The sequence below is a fragment of the Heptranchias perlo genome, chromosome 3, assembly GCF_035084215.1.
Source record: "Heptranchias perlo isolate sHepPer1 chromosome 3, sHepPer1.hap1, whole genome shotgun sequence".
In the NCBI taxonomy this organism is placed as follows: domain Eukaryota; kingdom Metazoa; phylum Chordata; class Chondrichthyes; order Hexanchiformes; family Hexanchidae; genus Heptranchias; species Heptranchias perlo.
The window spans coordinates 96,612,782-96,631,284 of record NC_090327.1 but is presented as its reverse complement, the minus strand read 5'-3'; the positions used below and the strand labels follow the sequence as shown (position 1 = coordinate 96,631,284).

General features: G+C 43.1%; 1 protein-coding gene across 1 annotated transcript in view; it reads left to right on the top strand.

Moving 5' to 3' along the window:
- The first annotated feature begins 524 nt into the window (after nt 1-524).
- The window catches only part of LOC137308541 (amphiphysin-like), a 161,096-nt gene continuing 143,117 nt past the window's right edge, over nt 525-18,503 (top strand). Inside the window, exon 1 of the mRNA XM_067977184.1 lies at nt 525-596. Within this exon, the coding sequence (XP_067833285.1) occupies nt 525-596 (72 nt within the window). The remainder of the gene's footprint in view (nt 597-18,503) is intronic.

Below are 18,503 nucleotides of genomic sequence, written 5' to 3'. Positions count from 1 at the left end.
GTATATTTACCTATACCTGTATATGTACATACACAAATATATATTTACACATACACAAACATATATACATACACATATATATACAAATATATACAGACACAAATATATATATGCATGCTTGCAAATGTCTTGTGTGTATATTTTTGTATATTGATATTTCTATATGTATATCAGTTCATATGTATCTGTAGGTAGTCGTATTCATTCATCTGATTGTTTAGGCATATTTGGTGGATATTTCTATATTGTCTGTTTATATACTTGTTTATTGGTATATTACTTGCATTTCTACCGCGCTTTATCACGTGAATACCTCAAAACACAATGAATTGCACTTAGCTATTACTTATGTTGATATGGGTAAACTTGTATGCATAAATGTGTTTTTTCAGCTTTGTGTGTATATGTATATGCATACGTGTATGTGTATTGTGCTGGGAGGGTCGAGGTCTCTTTAAGAGATTCAGCTGCGGTCTCCTGTTACAGGCACAGTACGGGGATTGAGACACACGCACAGATCAGCCATGGCGGACAACATCAAGACAGGAGTCTTCGCTAAAAACGTTCAGAAACGGCTGAACAGGGCCCAGGAAAAGGTAAGAAGTGGACAAAAATCTCCTCCCCACCCCCCTCCTCCCTGCCGCAGCCTCCTGGGTTACATTTCGGGAAAGGTGCTTTTGTTCCGAGGTTTTTATTTCACTGCTGCAAAGCTGCATTGGTTTCCAGTGAGTGGAGCGGTTCAGCACCAAGAACAAGCGGACAGCGACCAGTCACTGAGGCTGAGAGGGAGGGGACACGGGAGGGAGCAGGAGAGGGGGAGAGGGCAAGGTGGAAGAGGATAGGGAAGGAGAAGGGAGAGAGAGGGGAGAAAAATGATAGGAGGGGGGAAATGTAGAGGGAAGGAATGGAAGAGAGAGAGAGCGCGGAGGGGAGATGGTGAAGGGAGGGAGGGAAGGGAGGTGATAGAGGGTGATAGGAATGGGAGAGGGAGAGAAAAAGGAGGAGAGGAGAGACAGAGGAAGGCTGGACAGCCCTAGGGAGGAGGAAAAGAGAAGATAGGAAGAGAGGGAGCAGAGGTGAAGCAAGAAAGAGCAAGGCGAACTCGGGCTCAGTCTGCTGGTACGGCTCCGCACGGCCCACAAGATCCGACCCGGGAAGATGCAGCCCGATGCAGAGGAGCAAAAGACTGGGATTTGCAGCTGGTTCTCGGCCGGGTTTGCCACGGCGACATATGGAACCCGATCTCTTGTTGCCATTATAAGGATCCGATCAGAGAGATAAAGGGAGACGGAGGTCTGGGGGGTTTCGGGTTCAGATCCGGCTGGACTGAGAGCAGACAGTGGGGCAGATTAACACATAATCCGCCTGCCTGTACCCGCAAGGTCAGGGCCGGGTTAGGACTAAACCCCCTTTGAAATAAACGATAAACAACCTTTAAAAGTCAAACACTGATGGGAGAATAGACAGCCCAGTGAAATGACAATGAACCCGGCTGGAAGTGACGGGCCATCTTGTGCCCCACAACATTTAATTTCTGGTGTATTTGGAGGATTTGTTGTGTACTGCTGTCGATTATCCCGAGAGGTTGGTTATGTTGGATTATTCACCTCTTTTCCATCACAGCCCGCCAAGTTGGATGGAACTGGAAATATTTGCCTGTTGAATTTGTTGGGTCGAAGCATCAAATATTCCCAGCATCTTCCATGCTTTGGATTCAAAAACTGTTCGTAGTTGAGTCTTTTTGCAATAAAGGCTTTCTCTCAGCAGTCGGGCAGTGTTTGTGTATGGAAAGAGTTAACACCGGCCTTGCTGTCCCAACAAGCAGGTGACAAATTGGAGAGAGATAGGTTCACTGCTTTGTGCTCATCCCCGCCCCCACATGGCTTTTATAAGAGGATTTCCTTTCCTTTAATATCTCCCCACACTCAACTGCCGTAATCCCCAGTCGAATTTTGTTCTCTTCACTTCACTGGCACAGAGGCTGGGAGATCTTACCAGGTTTACCCGTGTCCGAGTGGATGAAACAAGAAGCCTTTCATTTGATATTAATAATGGCGAGAGCAGCTGGTTTGCATGCTGCAGTCAGAGGGAGTGTTGGTCTCATTGGCGTGAGCTGGCTGGTTGGCACTGATTCATAGCGAAAAAAAAATCTTTGCCCTTTTCCATTGTTATTGATTGGACCAAGGCAGCAACATAAGCATAAAGCCATCTCTTTTAGCGAGAGACTTATCAATTTCTGCTGACATCAGAAAAAAAGTTTCTCTGCCAATACTGGGTAGGAAATTCTCACTAAGTACATTAAGTGTAACTTGATTTGGCAATGTGACATTATGAGAAGTTAAAAACAAAATCAGCATTACGCAGTACAGTTTTTAAAAAAGATGCAGTGGTTGGCACTGTGGAATTTAAAGATGGCTATTAATACATTATTTGTGGTTCTTAATTTATTCAGTGCAACATCTATGGTAGGACTATACTGTCCTAACAACTCCAGCATTTAATACTTGATAGATGTGTCATTCCTTGCACAAGATCAAACACTTTTAATGTGATTAAATTATCGAGGGGATTCCACTGTACTCTTTTGAAGCAAGATGATGCCATGAAGCAGTTTTAATTTACTGCTGGATGTGCAGTTCAAATTGCCTGTAAAGGTCACCCTGTAAGTGGCCCACTGGAACCATTAGATGAAGATTTTTCACATTATACTGAAAATTAATTGATTTTATATATATATATATATATATATACATACAGTGTGTGTATTAGTGTGAATGGCCATGACTGTGACCTACCATGTTCATTCTGATTTGACTGCCTTAGGGAGGTATTAACCTTGTGATATAGATGTGAGATGTAACAGGGACTATTATATTGACTTTAGTGTGATCTTTGAGGTTATAGATCCCCAATGTATAAATATTGCAGTTCTGAATACATGGTAAAACTCAACATTCAGAACATTCAATGAGTGTAGGCAAGTGACTGCTACCTCTGGGGCAACAGGATTCATCACACTGTCATTACAGGATACCTAAAGATAATGGATTCTCAACATTACCTTGGTTAATAAAGGTAGATTTTAATTGATAAGTTCCAAATAAATCTATTCTTCAATGAAGAATAATTGTCATGAATAAATCTGTTCCCATTTCAAGGGGTTCCCTGATCCAGGTATTAACATGGGATGTAGCAAGACAGCATAAGTACTGTTAAAACCGTCACAAAGGAAAAGTTAGTCAAAGCAACATGGAAAATAATACCATCAGTGGTCAGAGTGGTAGGGAGCTAGCGTTATGGCCAAGAACACAGACATGTTGTAGCCACTTCAGTGTTGGATGTTCTATCATTGTCAGACCCAAAGACTGGTGTTGCAGTAGAACAGCAGCTGAATTTATTTATAAACTCACTACTCCTGATCCTTACCAGGCACCATAGGATTCCAAGCGAACGCGCACATTTCTCAGAGCATTGTTTTTATAATGTAAGAAAACAGTGTTTCAGTGCACAGCCCTTTCATCTCCTGGCAGCTGAGAATATGGCTGCTTGAATGAAGACGAACTCTGTATCCTTGAGATTATCACAACACCAGACATTCACTGTGCTCCCAAGCACAGTGAGAAACACATATCAACACAAAGCTAAAGTCGAAATGTATGCTGGAAGAACATGAACTTCTTTCATTGGGCATATACCTTTTATAGTCTTGATTCAGTGTAGTTTGCTTTACAATTATTCATACTTTCAACGTGCAGTATTCTGAACACTGACTGATCTCAACTAAAGGCAGCATCACATTTTAATTCTATGAACGCTAATATATGGAATGTATTCTTTTTGCTCATATTTTCCAGTAATATTACACCACTAACTTTTAGTTTAAATTCAGTTGCAAAATAAATGATTAAATGTTGGACAGATCATACAGTGGTAGCATTCTTGCCTCTGAGTCAGAAGGCTGTGGGTTCAAGTCCCACTCCAGAGACTTGAGCACAAAATCTAGGCTGACACTCCAGCACAGGACTGTGAAAGTGCAGTATTGTCAGAGATACCATCGTTCGGATGATACGTTAAACCGGGGCCCTCTCAGGTGGATGTAAAAGATCTCATGGCACCATTTCACAGAGGAGCAGGGAAGCTCTCCATGGTGTCCTGGCCAATATTTTTATCCCTCAACCAACACCAGTAATATAGATTATCTGGTCAGTATCACATGTTTTTTGTGGGACCTTGCAGTGCCCAAACTGGCTGCTGCATTTCCTACATTACAACAGTGACTACACTTCAAAAGTACTTCATTGGCTGTAAAGGGCTTTGGCATGTCCTGAGGTCATGAAAGGAGCTATATAAATGCAAGCCTTTCTTCTTATTGATGCATGGTGATTTGGCCTATCAAAATCTCATCCTTGTCTTCAAATCCCTTCATGGCCTCACCCCTCCCTATCTCTGTAACCTCCTCCAGTCCTACAATCCTCCGCGAACTCTGCGTTCCTCCAATTCTGGCCTCTTGTGCATCCCTGATTTCCTTCACCCAATAATTGGTGGCCGTACCTTCAGCTGTCTAGGTCTTAAATTCTGGAATCCCATCCCAAAATCTCTCTGCCTCTCTACCTCTCCTCCTTTAAGACAGTCCTTAAAACCTACTTCTTTGACCAAGCTATTGGAATGTTTTACTACATTAAATGCGTTATATAAATGCATATTGTTGTTGTTCTTCCTATAGCGCCTCCTTTTTCTCCCATTGTGGCATAGAACGATTGATGTATACAGCACAGAAGGAGGCCATTTGGCCTACCATTTCTGTGCTGGCTCTTTGTGAGAGCAATCCAAAACTAATCCCACTGTCCTACTCTCTCTCTCCATTGCCCTTATCTTCCTCTGCTTCGAATGTATAATGCAGTTTGCATAAACCTGCTATTTTCACTTTGCTGCCTTACTTGTTACATCCTTTTCAATGTTTCTCTCTGCCAGTACAGGGTATTTTGCATATATATTTAAATACTATTACTTTCTCTCATATGCTTGTATAATCCTGTGCAGTTATTTTATAGTAATATTCATGCCTTTCTTTGTGCTCTTCTTTAAGATATTTGTGTCTTGGATCTCCTATCAGGCCCTCAGAGTTGAGGAGACAGTCAATTGGAGATGCTGTCAATTGCCACATTTCACACCTCATTTGTATGCCTTGAGGCTATCTTTCCCCCACCAAATTTATGTTTATGTTTCTCCATTTGCACATCAACACTGCTTGGTAAATCAGCCTTTTATTTCTGACAATTCCTCCAACAATTGTCTATGTCACAGCTGGATTATTGAATGTTTTAACATTTTACTGGTTGACTAGCTCATTAATTGTTTGGGAAATGTTAACAAATCATTATTGACTCATCAATTTAAAATTCTCACTGACAGAGCGAGGAAAGGGGTATGGGGAATTATTTTTACGCAGAGGGTTGTTGGAGCATGGACTGCTTTGCCACAGGGAATAGTTGAGGTAGAGACCACTGCACCTTTTACGAAAAACATGGCTAAATATCTGAAGCAAAGGAAGATACAGGACTATGGGAAGAGAGCAAGGTAGTGGGATTAGTTTTGGATTACTTTAGCAAAGAGCTGGCACATACATGATCTGAATGACCTTCTTCTGTGCTGTAAACTTCTCTAGTTCAGTGACTACTAATTTTGCTGCCTACCATTGTTGCCAAGAGCGGCGTTTGCCTTGCCCAGTCCCCGTGCTTTGGGTTCTCTACCCTACTTCTCTGAGAGGGAGAACCAGTGGCCCAGATCGGGCTGAAGATGCATGTGAAAAAATGTTCAATCTTTTGAACTGAGGGAAGAGAAAGGCCCTGTCCAAATTAGAGCACCCAGTGAGTTCTGTTACTTTCTCTTAAAACTGATTGAGCATGTGAACTGAATTGAATATTTCTTTATACGATAAATCACATTGTTGATAACAAGAAGGAAAGGCAGTATGTGACATTATCTTTATGCTGCCTACATCTTACATAAGAAGTTGGTTAAGTAAGCAGATAGGCATTTTCTTTCCAATGATGAGAAAGAAGAAACCCAACAGTTGCACGATCTACCAGATTGAAATGCAGGGCATTTGCCAATCTGATACACTCTAGCATTTCACCTGAAGGATGGAGCGAGCCATTGGCTCAGTGGTAGTATTCCCGCCTCTGAGCCAGCAGATGCAGCGATCAAACCCCTGATCCAGACAGTCCTGGCCAGTGGAGACTGGAGCTCTGACTCCGAATTGTGGGTTGACATCTAGCAGGATACGTGCGTCTGGTGGGTGTGAGTGCCCCCCCCCCCCCACCATCATATGGTTGTGGGAACCCAAAAACCTCCCCCCACCACCATATAGGACTAACCCCTGGCTGGTATAAAGATGGTTATGGCCATGGAAGGAGCATTCATGTCATGGCCTGTTAGACTGTTAATTAGCTTGTTCTAGGCATCATGAATGTGAGGCAGGGTTGATGGACCAGCTGGGCATTTCCTGCCCATAATTTTCGCATTCTCCAAGGGAAGAATGTGAAGATATGAAAAACAACAACCTGAAGGATGATTCAACTGTTTGACTAATCTAATAAACTCAGTAAAATGAGGATAAGCATGAATTTTGTATTCTAAAATGCAGTAAAAGTCTAATGATACCTAAACTGATTAAGATGAGAATGCATTTTTAATGTTATTGGTTTGTATTGGGATTGAAAATTGCTGTAATTCCCAGACACAGTGGAACTTGATTACCTTTATATGGTGCAACCATGACTAACAAAAGAAATTAAGGATAATATTAGATCCAAAGACAGAGTATTATTTAAACAGTGCTAGATTGGGAAATGTTGATGGACAAAGGGACATTGGTGTCCTTGTACACCAGTCACTGAAAGCAAACATGCAGGTGCAGCAAGCAGTTAGGAAGGCAAATGGTACGTTGGCCTTCATTGCAAGAGGATTTGAGAATAGGAGCAAGGATATCTTACTGCAGTTATACAGGGCCTTGGTGAGACCACACCTGGAGTATTGTGTGCAGTTTTGGTCTCCTTACCTAAGAAAGGATATACTTGCTATAGAGGGAGTGCAGCGAAGGTTCACCAGACTGATCCCTGGGATGGCAGGACTGTCGTATGAGGAGAGATTGGGTCGACTCAGCCTGTATTCCCTCGAGTTTAGAAGAATGAGAGGGGATCTCATTGAAACATATAAAATTCTGACAGGGCTAGACAGACTGGTTGCTGGGAGGATGTTTCCCCTGGCTGGGGGGTCCAGAACGAGGGGTCACAGTCTCAGGATGCGGGGTAGGACATTTAGGACTGAGATGAGGAGAAATTTCTTCACATTGTTTGGGAAATGCTGCTTTACATTAAAGACCTTTAGGGTAGGAGCCAGTACCATTAGGAAAACAGTATGTTTTATTTTTATACTTGTGATTTATTGAACTTTGTTTTATGTTTTGTAAGTTATCAACACATATCTAATGTTTACGTTGATAGGGGTGGGGGGTGCGAGAGTGCTCGTCTTCACTACTGTGGGGTGGGAGCCAAAATAGTTTGGGAAATGCTGATTTATCTCATTGCTGTTTGTGGGATCTTGCTGAGTGCAAATTGGCCACCACGTTTCCCTACATTACAACGGTGACTACACTTCAAAAGTACTTCATTGGCTGTAAAACACTTTGGGACCTCTTGAGAATATGAAAGGTGTTATATAAATGCAGATTCTTGTTATATGTGTGGATTTCAAGTGAGAACAGTAGATTTAGATCTCTCGAGGTGGGAGTGCAGGTAAAAAGATAAATGTGATTCTGGTGTATACATTGAATATAAAAACAAGTACGTGATGTTGGAGCACTGCAAGAAGTTCTGAGCATCCCATTATAGGCAGAATATTAGAACTATGGAATGGGTACAGCCAGGATTCACTAGAGATACCAGGAATGAAAGGTTATAGTTATGAAGAAAGGTTTGAAAATTTGGGCTTTTTGACTGGAACAGAGAAGGTGAAACAAGGGGATCTAATAGAGGTTTTCAAAATTATAAAAGGTTTTGAAAGAGTAGACAGTGATAGGTTGTTTCCATTGGTTGGCCTATTGGTAACAAAGGTGTAGAGATTGAGGATTATCACTGGAAGAATGAAGGCAGAAGTTAGATGAAATGTTTTCAAACAGAGGGTTATTAGAACATGGAATGCTTTACCACAAGGGGCTATCGTGGCAGAGACTGTAACACCAATTGAAAAGGAATTGCATAAGTATTTGAAAACAAAGAATATAAAAGGATACGAGGAAAGGACAGTGATATGGCATTAGAGTTGAAGAGCTAACACTGGCACAGGTGAGATGGGTGTGATAGCAAATTGGCAGCCCGTTTTACACCTCGCCATTGACATCAATGGAAAAGAATATCGGACGAGGTGTAAAACGGGCTGCCGATTCGCCATCACCCATTTTTCGCCCGGTGATAAAAGTTAAAATTACCCCCCAAGTGGCTCACACATGAAGAGTGACCTTTTTGTCGAGGTTGCAGGGGTTGCTGTGGAACAGAAGCCCACAAAAAATAAGCACCTTCAGGAGAGGAAGGGAGAAATTGGCAAAAATAAATGTTTTCTGCCCTCTGTCCTCTGTGGGCAAGATTGCCAGTTGGTAGGAACAAATAGGTAAAGTGCTGTGTGCTAGTCGAGTGCACAACACAACCTTTTTGTAGGATGCTTGATTATAGGGTGATGTTGGTAAATAACATGTTGAAGTCTCTGGCCTAGATTAATGTTTCGACATGAAGGCAGAAATGTGGAAATGGGTTGCAGCTTTAAGGAAGAAAAGTAGAAAAATGGAGGGAGAAGAACAAATAAAGAACAATCCATGAAAAATGGCTGCATCAGATCCACCGCATGCTGCGCCCGACATCAGCTTGTAGCACTATCAACTTGTAATGATTTCGGTGCAGTGTACGGTCAAATAATATCCAGAGCAAAACTGCCTGAGAGAAACTGTGCTGAGCTGGGATAAATGTATACATCGTCGGTTTCAAACTGCTGTTTAAAATATTGGACCCTGGAGAGCTGTGATAGGAAGTTGCTGATGTAAGGCAGCATATTAAAGTTTTGTCTGCTCTCCACAAGGTTACAGTGACATTGGTTTCTGGTTGCTTGACTGGATCTTTCCTGGATCGTTGATAATTTTGATTAACATTTCTATTACTGAGTGGTCACTATTGTTTATTATTTCTCCTCTACTATTGTGGTGTAGTTTCTTAAAGATATAATCCATTTCCTCCTTTATGTAGACGCACCCCAATCTAGGCCAAGGGTGTCCAAGCTTTCTGAGTTTGAGGGCCGCATAAGGTCCCTCGGATGCCGCCTATAAAGTTTAATTCCATGTTCCTGTTAATCAATTTATATCTCAAGCTAATATTAATAGTTCTTGGTGTTCAGATTTAGAATTTATCTACCAGTGAGGCAATAATACTAAAAAAAAAGCCCTTTCCAAACCTCCAGGCCTACAAAACCTCAAACAGAACAAACTAGCAAATAAGAAATATAAGCACAAATACGACTGAGTTGCCTGTTCTTTGAGGCTCGGCTTGCCATTATTCAGGGACCACATGTGGCCCTAGGGTTGCAGATTGGAGATCCCTGATCTAAGCCATGAATCTCAGCATGTTAGCTGCTTACACCAGAAGACTGCCTCTATGGGTTGTGCACTCCACCGGCACAAAACGCTGCCTCGTGATCTTGCCATCAAGTGGTAAACCTTGCCTACAAAGGGTAGAAAGCAGAGAACCCATCTGGATTGGGCATTCTTCCATAAAGCTGGCACTGTTTATTGGAATCATTAAGTATCCTCGGATTAATAACAAAAGTAAATCAATCTGGCATTTTACTTAGCTTCATTGAGTGTTACAAAAATCAGATAACACCACTTTAATCAGAAGCCACTTGTCTGTTAAAGATATTTATAGTGTTTCATTGTTTGTAAAGGAGCAGTAATATCTATATACCTACTTATTACTTATTTTCCTGCCATTTTTTCTCCAACATCTCAAAATTAGTCACGTAGGAATGTTCTGGGCAGGAGGAACACTGTTGACCCATCGATCCTACCCTTCCAAACCTCCCATCAGGTTCCATACTGGAATTCTGATAGGCCTGTATCCCTTTTACTAAAAGGAATTTGTGCAGTACTTTTGTAAAACTTTCCCCATTGGACACTGTACCCTGGCCTAGGAAGTGGGAGGCGACCCATCTCCAGGACTGTCAGTGGCACCCTGTATCAGGATGTCTATGAAGAAGATGATTGCATCCAGTTATTCTTCCTGTCTGTGAGGAAGAATGTATTTAATGACATTCCCTTCATCTTTTAATCAGTTGCCCAAATGTGTTCTGCTGGATTTCTCTATGTATAATTCCAGCTTGAATGTCTCCATAGATCTCTTCGAAACTCCTCCTGAAAGCCCTAGAAGTGCAGAGTGCAATTACCCTTAATATTGTGCTGGGTACAGGGAGAACGGCTCATTTCTGGGGTGTGTCAATTTAATCCATGGGTAAGAACTGCTGATTATAGCAGTTTAGTAAGGAGAGCAGAAGGTGGGGATATGTCCATGTGGGACACAATTTAAACTGTTCTATTAGCTGAGTGCACAGTAAAAACCCCACTGCTCTAGCCTGTGTAACAGGGCTTCAGTGGACCTCTTACCCCACCAAAGATGAATCACAACCTATTGTCTAAGTGAACCTGAATGCTGTCCCTTGCACATGACCTCTTTGCCTTGTGGTTGTCCCAGTTATTCTGTCTATTTTCTCAGGTGGGGAAATCCAGATCAAGGGGCAATCACCTTAAAATTAGAACTTGTCCGTTCAGGAGTGAAATCAGGAAGCACTTTTTCATACAAAGGGTAGTGGAAATCTGGAACTCTCTCACCCAAAAGGCTGTGGATGCTGGGTCAATTGACATTTTTAAGACACAGATCAATAGTTTTTTGTTAAGTAAGGGTATCAAGGGATATGAAGCAAACCCACAACTTCCACCTCCTAGAAGGACAAGGGCAGCAGGTGCATGGGAACACCATCAACTCCAAGTTCCCCTCCAAATCACACACCATCCCGACTTGGAAATATATCACCGTTCATTCATTGCTGCTGGGTCAGAACCCTGGAACGTCCCACCTAACAGCACTGTGGGAGCACCTTCACCACGTGGACTGCAGCAGTTCAAGAAGAAGGTTCTCAAGGTTCTCATCACCTTCGCAAGGGCATCTAGGGAAGAGCAATAAATGCTGGCCTTGCCAGCAATGCCTACATCTTAAGAATTAATTTTTTAAAAAGGTGGGTAAATGGAGTTGAAGCACAAATCAGCCATGATCTAATTGAATGGTGGAACAGGCTCGAGGGGCTGCATAGTCTACTCCTGTTCCTTTGTTCCTATGTCTCTTATATTAAGACCAAATTATTCTAAAGATAAGAAATGAAATCTTAATGGAAGTATAGCAAAGCAGTGCAGTTTGGGTTAAAATAACACTACTTTAAGATCAGGGACACTATTAAAGAAACCCTAATATTTGCAAATGGGCCTTAAAGGGATGAATCAATCATGAATGTTAACTTGCATGATAACTTGAAGATGAGTTAGGATGAATTTAGGCATTGGATTTGGAGTAGGAACTCCCCATCGCAACCAAAAATAAGGTCAGAGTCAATTAAAAACAGGCCAGTTGTAACTGTGAAGAGCTGGAACCTTGTTCTGGCACATTTCACAAACACAGACACATCTGTGCAGTACTGCTCATTAATGAACATGGATCCACATCATTAGCAGGAGTCAATTAGAGAATTCATGCAGGCAACTCTTCCACCCCCCACCCCCCACCATGAGGGAAATCAGGCATACACTTTCCACTGGGCCATGAGGGCGTGTTTATACTGTAAACTCAGTGTCGGTACAAAATGTAAATCACTTCAACTTTAGTGTCTGTGTAGATCTGAAGTCAATCTTCCACCTGACTCCAGAGGAAAAGTGGAGTCAGACTTCCTGGAGAGGGTAGGCTCCCACTTCTTGAGTTTGACAACGCAGGGAGTATAAATCCAGTACATTGTCCAACCTGGTTTACAAAGCGCTCAGGACGTCTGTTGGATTTTGTGAGCATTTTTTATTTTTAAAACCTATCCCACCTTAATTTAAATATTTTGCAGTGGGGATTCTCCTCTCCTCATTCTCTCAACATTTATATTTCTAACTGCTCGGTGAGAGCTCTCTACATGGTGTATGCAGGCCTGTGAGGAGCTCTCTCTTGGGCAGGATGGTTAGAGGTCCAGCCAAGTAAAAGTCAAGCTATATAATTAGGATACTGCCTGGATGGAATCCAAACTGCAGCTACTGGCTGAAATGGATAGCTACATTATAAAGGCACCCTTCGATGCAGATTATTTTCTGCAACTAGACTCTCAGAGAACTGACACTAATATTTAGCACTGCCTAGTACCCAGATGAAGAGTAGCATGGATAAAAGCAGAGGCTAAATAATAGAGCATCGTCAGCCTTGATTCAGTGGTAGAACTCTCACCTCTGAGTCATAAGGTCATGGGTTCAAGCCCCACTCCAGAGACTTGAGTACGTAATCTAAGCTGACATTCCATTTTAGTGCTAAGGGAATGTTGCACCTTTGGAGATGCTGTCTTTCAGATAAGACGTTAACCAATCTGTCCTCTCAGATGTATGTAAAAGATCTCATGGCACTGTTTGAAGAAGAGCAATGGAGTTGTCCTGGTGTCATGATCAATGCTGTTTGTGGGACCTTGCTGTGCACAAATTGGCTGCTGCATTTCTCTACATTACAACAGTGACTATATTTCAAAAGCACTTCATTGGATGCGAGGTGTTGTGAAAGAAGCTATATAAATGCAAGTTCTTTCTTCTTGTCCTGTCAATGTGGAGATGGTGCATTGTGTGATGAGGGAGAGAGAACAAAGACAGTAAAAAGAAAATAATAAGAAAATATAAAAAAGAATCCACCTGTGTCATCTAAATGTACAGTTGAATGGAGTTGTCATATTTACATAAAAACATCATTAACCCTCACCACTGCCCTGCGTTTATTTCTCATGCTGCATCTGTGCTGTGTGACATAAATATATTAACAGTGTATTTACTTAAAAAGATTCATTCAGATATCGGAAATTGAGAATTTGCTTTAATGAGGCAGCCAACAAAGGAATTCCTGCACTACCAACCACATCACATTATTACTTGTAAAAATGAACGTGCATTGATCTGGTGCCTCGTCACAGGATGTCTCAAAGGGCTTCACCGATAATGAATTACTTTTGAAGTGCAGTCACTATTGTTATGTAGTCAATCGCAGCAGCCAATTTTACACGCAGCAAATGAGACAAGTGACCAGTTAAGCTGTTCATTGGTTGATCGGAGAAATATTGATCAGGAGAGCTCCCTGCTCTTCAAATTGTGCTGTGGAATCTTTTATGTCCACCTGAACAGGCAGATGAGGCTTTGGTTTAAAGTCTCATCTGAAAGATGGCACCTCTGACATTGCAGTACTCCCTCGGTACTGCATTAATGCATCAGCCTGGAAACCTAGGAACAGGACTAAGCCATTCAGCCCCTCGAGCCTGTTCCACCATTCAATTAAATCACAGCTGATCGGTACATCAAAATTTAACCACCTTTGTTCCCATTCCCTTACCTAACAAAAGTTTATTGACATAGGTTTTGAAAATTTCAAGTGACCCTGCATCCACAACCTTTGGGTGAGAGAGTTCCAGATTTCCACTACCTTTTGTGTGAAAAAAGATCTATCTGATTTCACTCCTAAACGGCCTAGCTTTAATTTTAAGATTAGTTGTTCTTCTTCAGGATTCCCCCACCGGAGGAAATAGTTTCTCTGTATCTACTGCATCAAATCCCTTAATCATTTTAAATACCTTGACTAGATCATCCCCCCACCCCCAACCTTCTAAATGTGAGGGAGTTATGTGCTGAAGTTCTGGAATGGGACTTGAACCTACAATGAGAGTGACTGCCCTTGACATCAAGGCAGCATTTGACCGAGTGTGGCACCAAGGAGCCCTAGTAAAATTGAAGTCAATGGGAATCAGGGGGAAAACTGTCCAGTGGCTGGAGTCATACCTAGCACAAAGGATGATGGTAGTGGTAGTTGGAGGCCAATCATCTCAGCCCCAGGACATTGCTGCAGGAGTTCCTCAGGGCAGTGTCCTAGGCAAAACCATCATCTAACCACCTCCCCATGTCCTAACAGCACTGTGGGAGAACCTTCATCACACGGACTGCAGCAGTTCAAGAAGGTGGCTCACCACCACCTTCTCAAGGGCAATTAGGGATGGGCAATAAATGCTGGCTTCACCAACGACACCCACATCTCATGAATGAATAAAAAAAAGTCTTGACTCAATGTCCTACCAACTGATCCAAACTGAAACTTAAGGTTCGGGTTTACAAACTCATGCTTCTGGCATAAAACATAACTCACCAGGAGTGTATATTGGGAACCCGGGTAGGGAGTGGGAAACCCAGCAAAACCCACTGGTCTCCCCTCATGAATTCCTGATGTGCACTCCCAGTGGGTCAAACACTGCCTCAGGAGTGTGAATTCATAAAATTATTTGTTTAGAGTGCATCATTCCAGACTTTGTTCTTTTCCAAATTTAATAGAAAGTTGTAAAATGTAATCTCGAATCTTGCCTATTTGTTGTTACCCAAGACATGGGGTGTTCTTAGATAGAGCCAGTTTGCAGTACAGAATTGGGGGACTGTTGGCAATTCAAAGGCACATTTAAGCAATTGGGTCCATTTCAACTGGAGACTAAAATGGAATAATTAGCCTGATGTATATGTTTGTGATTTGACAATCTTGTTTGAGTTGAATTGTTAAAGCAGTTGCTTTTCTGATTGTGTTGTAATCATTTTTTTTAGTTACTTTCCACCTATCCTCCTATCAAATTCAATCTATTGAAGGTGATTCATATACACAAAAAAATGGAAACAATCCAGAGTGTAATGTAACTACAATTTAGTTTGGAGGAGGTTAAGAACCTATTTTGACTTGAAAATCATTTACTTAGAGGATGTCTCTTGCATAAAGTGGGCTGTTAACAGCTGATACAAAATCGAGTTATAGCTGTGCTGTTCAGAATGAAAACACATGAGCATTCCCATCTATTCCTTCTTCTCTCTTCCTACACTGAGGTTAGGGTTTCCAATGCTCTCGGATTGTTCTGGAGTCTCCAGGAATTAAAGATTCTCACTGTTGTGTGAAACCCAGGAGAAAAATCATAGGTGCATAAAAAAATATTGAACATGGGGGGAAAGGACTGTTTGACTGTTTGCTTCCCAATTGGCGTGGGAAAGCGGGGTGCCATGTGGATGGACGTTTCAGGCGGGATGTTATGTGATGAAACCTCCTGGAATATGTCCAACCAGAGTTGGCAACTCTAGCTGAGGTGCAAGTACAGATAAAACCCTTGAGCAGAGATGTCCAAGCGTTTTGCCGTTGTGAGCCGTGTAAGTGTGTACCATGGAGCATTGGTGGCCACGCATGGTTTGAATCCCAGTTCCCATTAACTCACAGATATCTCAAGTTGCTGGCATTAACAGATCTTGGTGTTCCGATTTAGGATTTATCCACCAATGAGGCAACCGCACTATAAAACAGCCTTTTCTAAACCTCCGGACCCACAAAATTAAAACAGGACAAACCAGCGAAAAAGAAACATGAGCACAACTAGGACTGAGTTACCTTAGCTCCAAGGCCAGATCACCAGGCCTCAGGAGGTACAGGTTGGACACCCCTGCCTTAGAATTTGTTGTGCTGTAGAATAGTCGATGGTCCAAGCTGATAGTTTTATTTGGGTATTTCTGGACACTGAACACATTTTTATGAACATAACACTAGGGTTTGGCTCTAACAAATGTTGCAAATTGTTAAAAAGCCTTGTAATGCTGTGCTCTATGGGAGTGTTTATGGTGTAGCTGACCAGCCTGGTGCCAGTCACTGCAGAATCCTTCCCATAAGCCAGGCAGAACCTGGCTTACACTGGATTCCCCCCAATTGAATTCTCCACAGCCACAAGGGAATTCTATGCATATGTGTAAATTTTAAATGTTCTGCGAATATGGATAGGAGTGTTAATACTATTAAAATGTTTAAAACAGCTGTATGTCAGACTATGGGATGTCCGGGGTCCACCGCTGGACCATCTGAGCACTTCTTAAAACCCAGTTTGACGCTGCACTGGAATACAGAGAGCATGATTTTAATCCCGAAGGACGGGTGGGTTGGGAGCGGGGGGGGGGGCAGAAAAAATTGTAAAAGTTCGGAGCGGGAATGAGTCCCACCAGCAATTAAAACTGGCGGGTTGACATTTAAAGGGGGAATTAAGATAGTTGAAGTACTTAAATCAGTTAAATTTGTGGGAATTGAGGCAGACAAACGATTTTAACTCTGCCTGAACGGAGTTACATCACCATCTGTGCCAAACATGGCATGCAGTTCTGGGAGTTGCAGCTCCAGAAGACAGAGGTCCACCACGAGGACCTGCAGAAGAGCAGAAAGGGGAACATCAGAGGGGCCGACGTCGCAGGAGGTACTACTCTCGTAAGAGGATGTAAAGGCAGTGGCTGAGCTTCCTGGGCCTCTCTGAGGAGCAGTGCCTATGAAGGCTGAGGAAGGAGGAAGTCTCCGAAAGCTTGTGAATTTAAAATAAAATTGCTGGACTATAACTTGGTGTTGTAAAATTGTTTACAATTGTCAACCCCAGTCCATCACCGGCATCTCCACATTATGAAGGCTCAGGTTGAGTTGCCAGGTGGTTGCAGACATCTGTATGCTCCTTCATGCAGAGCTGCTCTCGGCTGGACCTGGTGGCCACACATTGCCTGTTGCAGTTAAAGTCACCACTGCCCTCAACTTCTTCGCCTCTGGATCCTTCCAGTGCACCACCGGTGACATCACCAGGGTCTCTTAGTCCTCTGCACATAAGTGTATACAACAGGTCACAGGTGGCTTGTTTGCCAGGGCACCCGACTACATCAACTTCCCCCACATCAACATCAGCCAGACTGAGAGGGCAGTGGGTTTCCACTCTTTGGCTGGCTTCCCATGGGTGCAGGGCCTAATTGATTGCACACACGTAGAAATCTGAGGACCTGCACATGAGCCAGGACTGTTCATCAACAGAAAAGGATATCTCTCTATCAATGTGCAGCTGGTTTGTGACTACCGGAAGAGGTTTCTCCAGGTATATGCCAAATTCCCTGGCAGCTGCCATGATTCCTTCATTTTGTGCGAATCCAACATCCCAGCCCTCTTCCACACACAAGACACACTTAAGGAATGGCTCTTTGGAGACAAGGGATACCCCCTGCTGACATGGCTCATGGCACCTGTTAGGAACCCCACCAGCGAGGCACAGAAGCGGTACAACGACATAATACAAGCCATTGGACTGCTGAAGATGCACTTTCAGTGCCTGGATCGATCTGAGGGAGCTCTTCAGTACTCACGGGCGAGGGAGTGCAGAATAATACTGGTGTGCTGCATCCTGCACAACATCGCTCAACAGAGGGGGTTACCGGTGGAGGAGCTCCCATGCGTTCCACAAGCAGCCGCATCCGCCATCAACATTAAAGAAGAAGAGGAGGAGGATGACGATGAGCGAACCAGTGGCAGAGCAGTGTCTCATTTGGCTGCTCGTCAAGCCAGGGAATCACTCATACTTGATAGATTCTCATAGGGAGATCTGTAAAGTGACTACAGCCAAGTACTCAGACCACCTGTAATGACCACCACAACCACAACCCACCCCCCCCCCCCACCCCCTTAGGTTGCACAAAACAGTCATACAATGACACATACACCCATTGCAAACTCACCCAATGGGTGGCATCAACTTGCCTTGCACGAGCAACCACACGTAAGGGCGCTTTCACAAAAGGGACTCAAGAATGGGCAAGAGGTGGCAGTGGTGGTGAGAATCATAACATTTAATGTGATGTTAACATAAACCAAATAAAAATGAGAAACATGACAGTCTTTCAGACACCCTTGTGCACACCCTTGATGATTACAAAACCGTTGACTTTCTCTTCCGACCACTTCTGTGTGGTGCATCCCCTGTGGCTGCAGCAGTGGTAGTGGCAGATTGCTCAGATTCACGCCCAGACTGCTTAGGTGCTTTTGGCCTATGACCTCTGGGTTTTGGAGCCCATGAGGATCCCTCCAAATAATGCTCCACCTGTGCAGGAGCAGACTCGGCTACCTGAAGAGGAGGCAGTATTGCGGGTACCGGTTGAGGGGGAGGCAACAGGTGAGACGTGGGAGCGCTTTGAGTCGCGACCCTATTTCCATGTCCCCTTTTGCCATCATCCCTCTCCTGGACCAGGGTCACATCACTCCTATCACCCTGCTGGACAACAGCTTGGAAGACATTTGTGATGCCTTGTAAGGCCAGTGCTAATGTATCTGTCT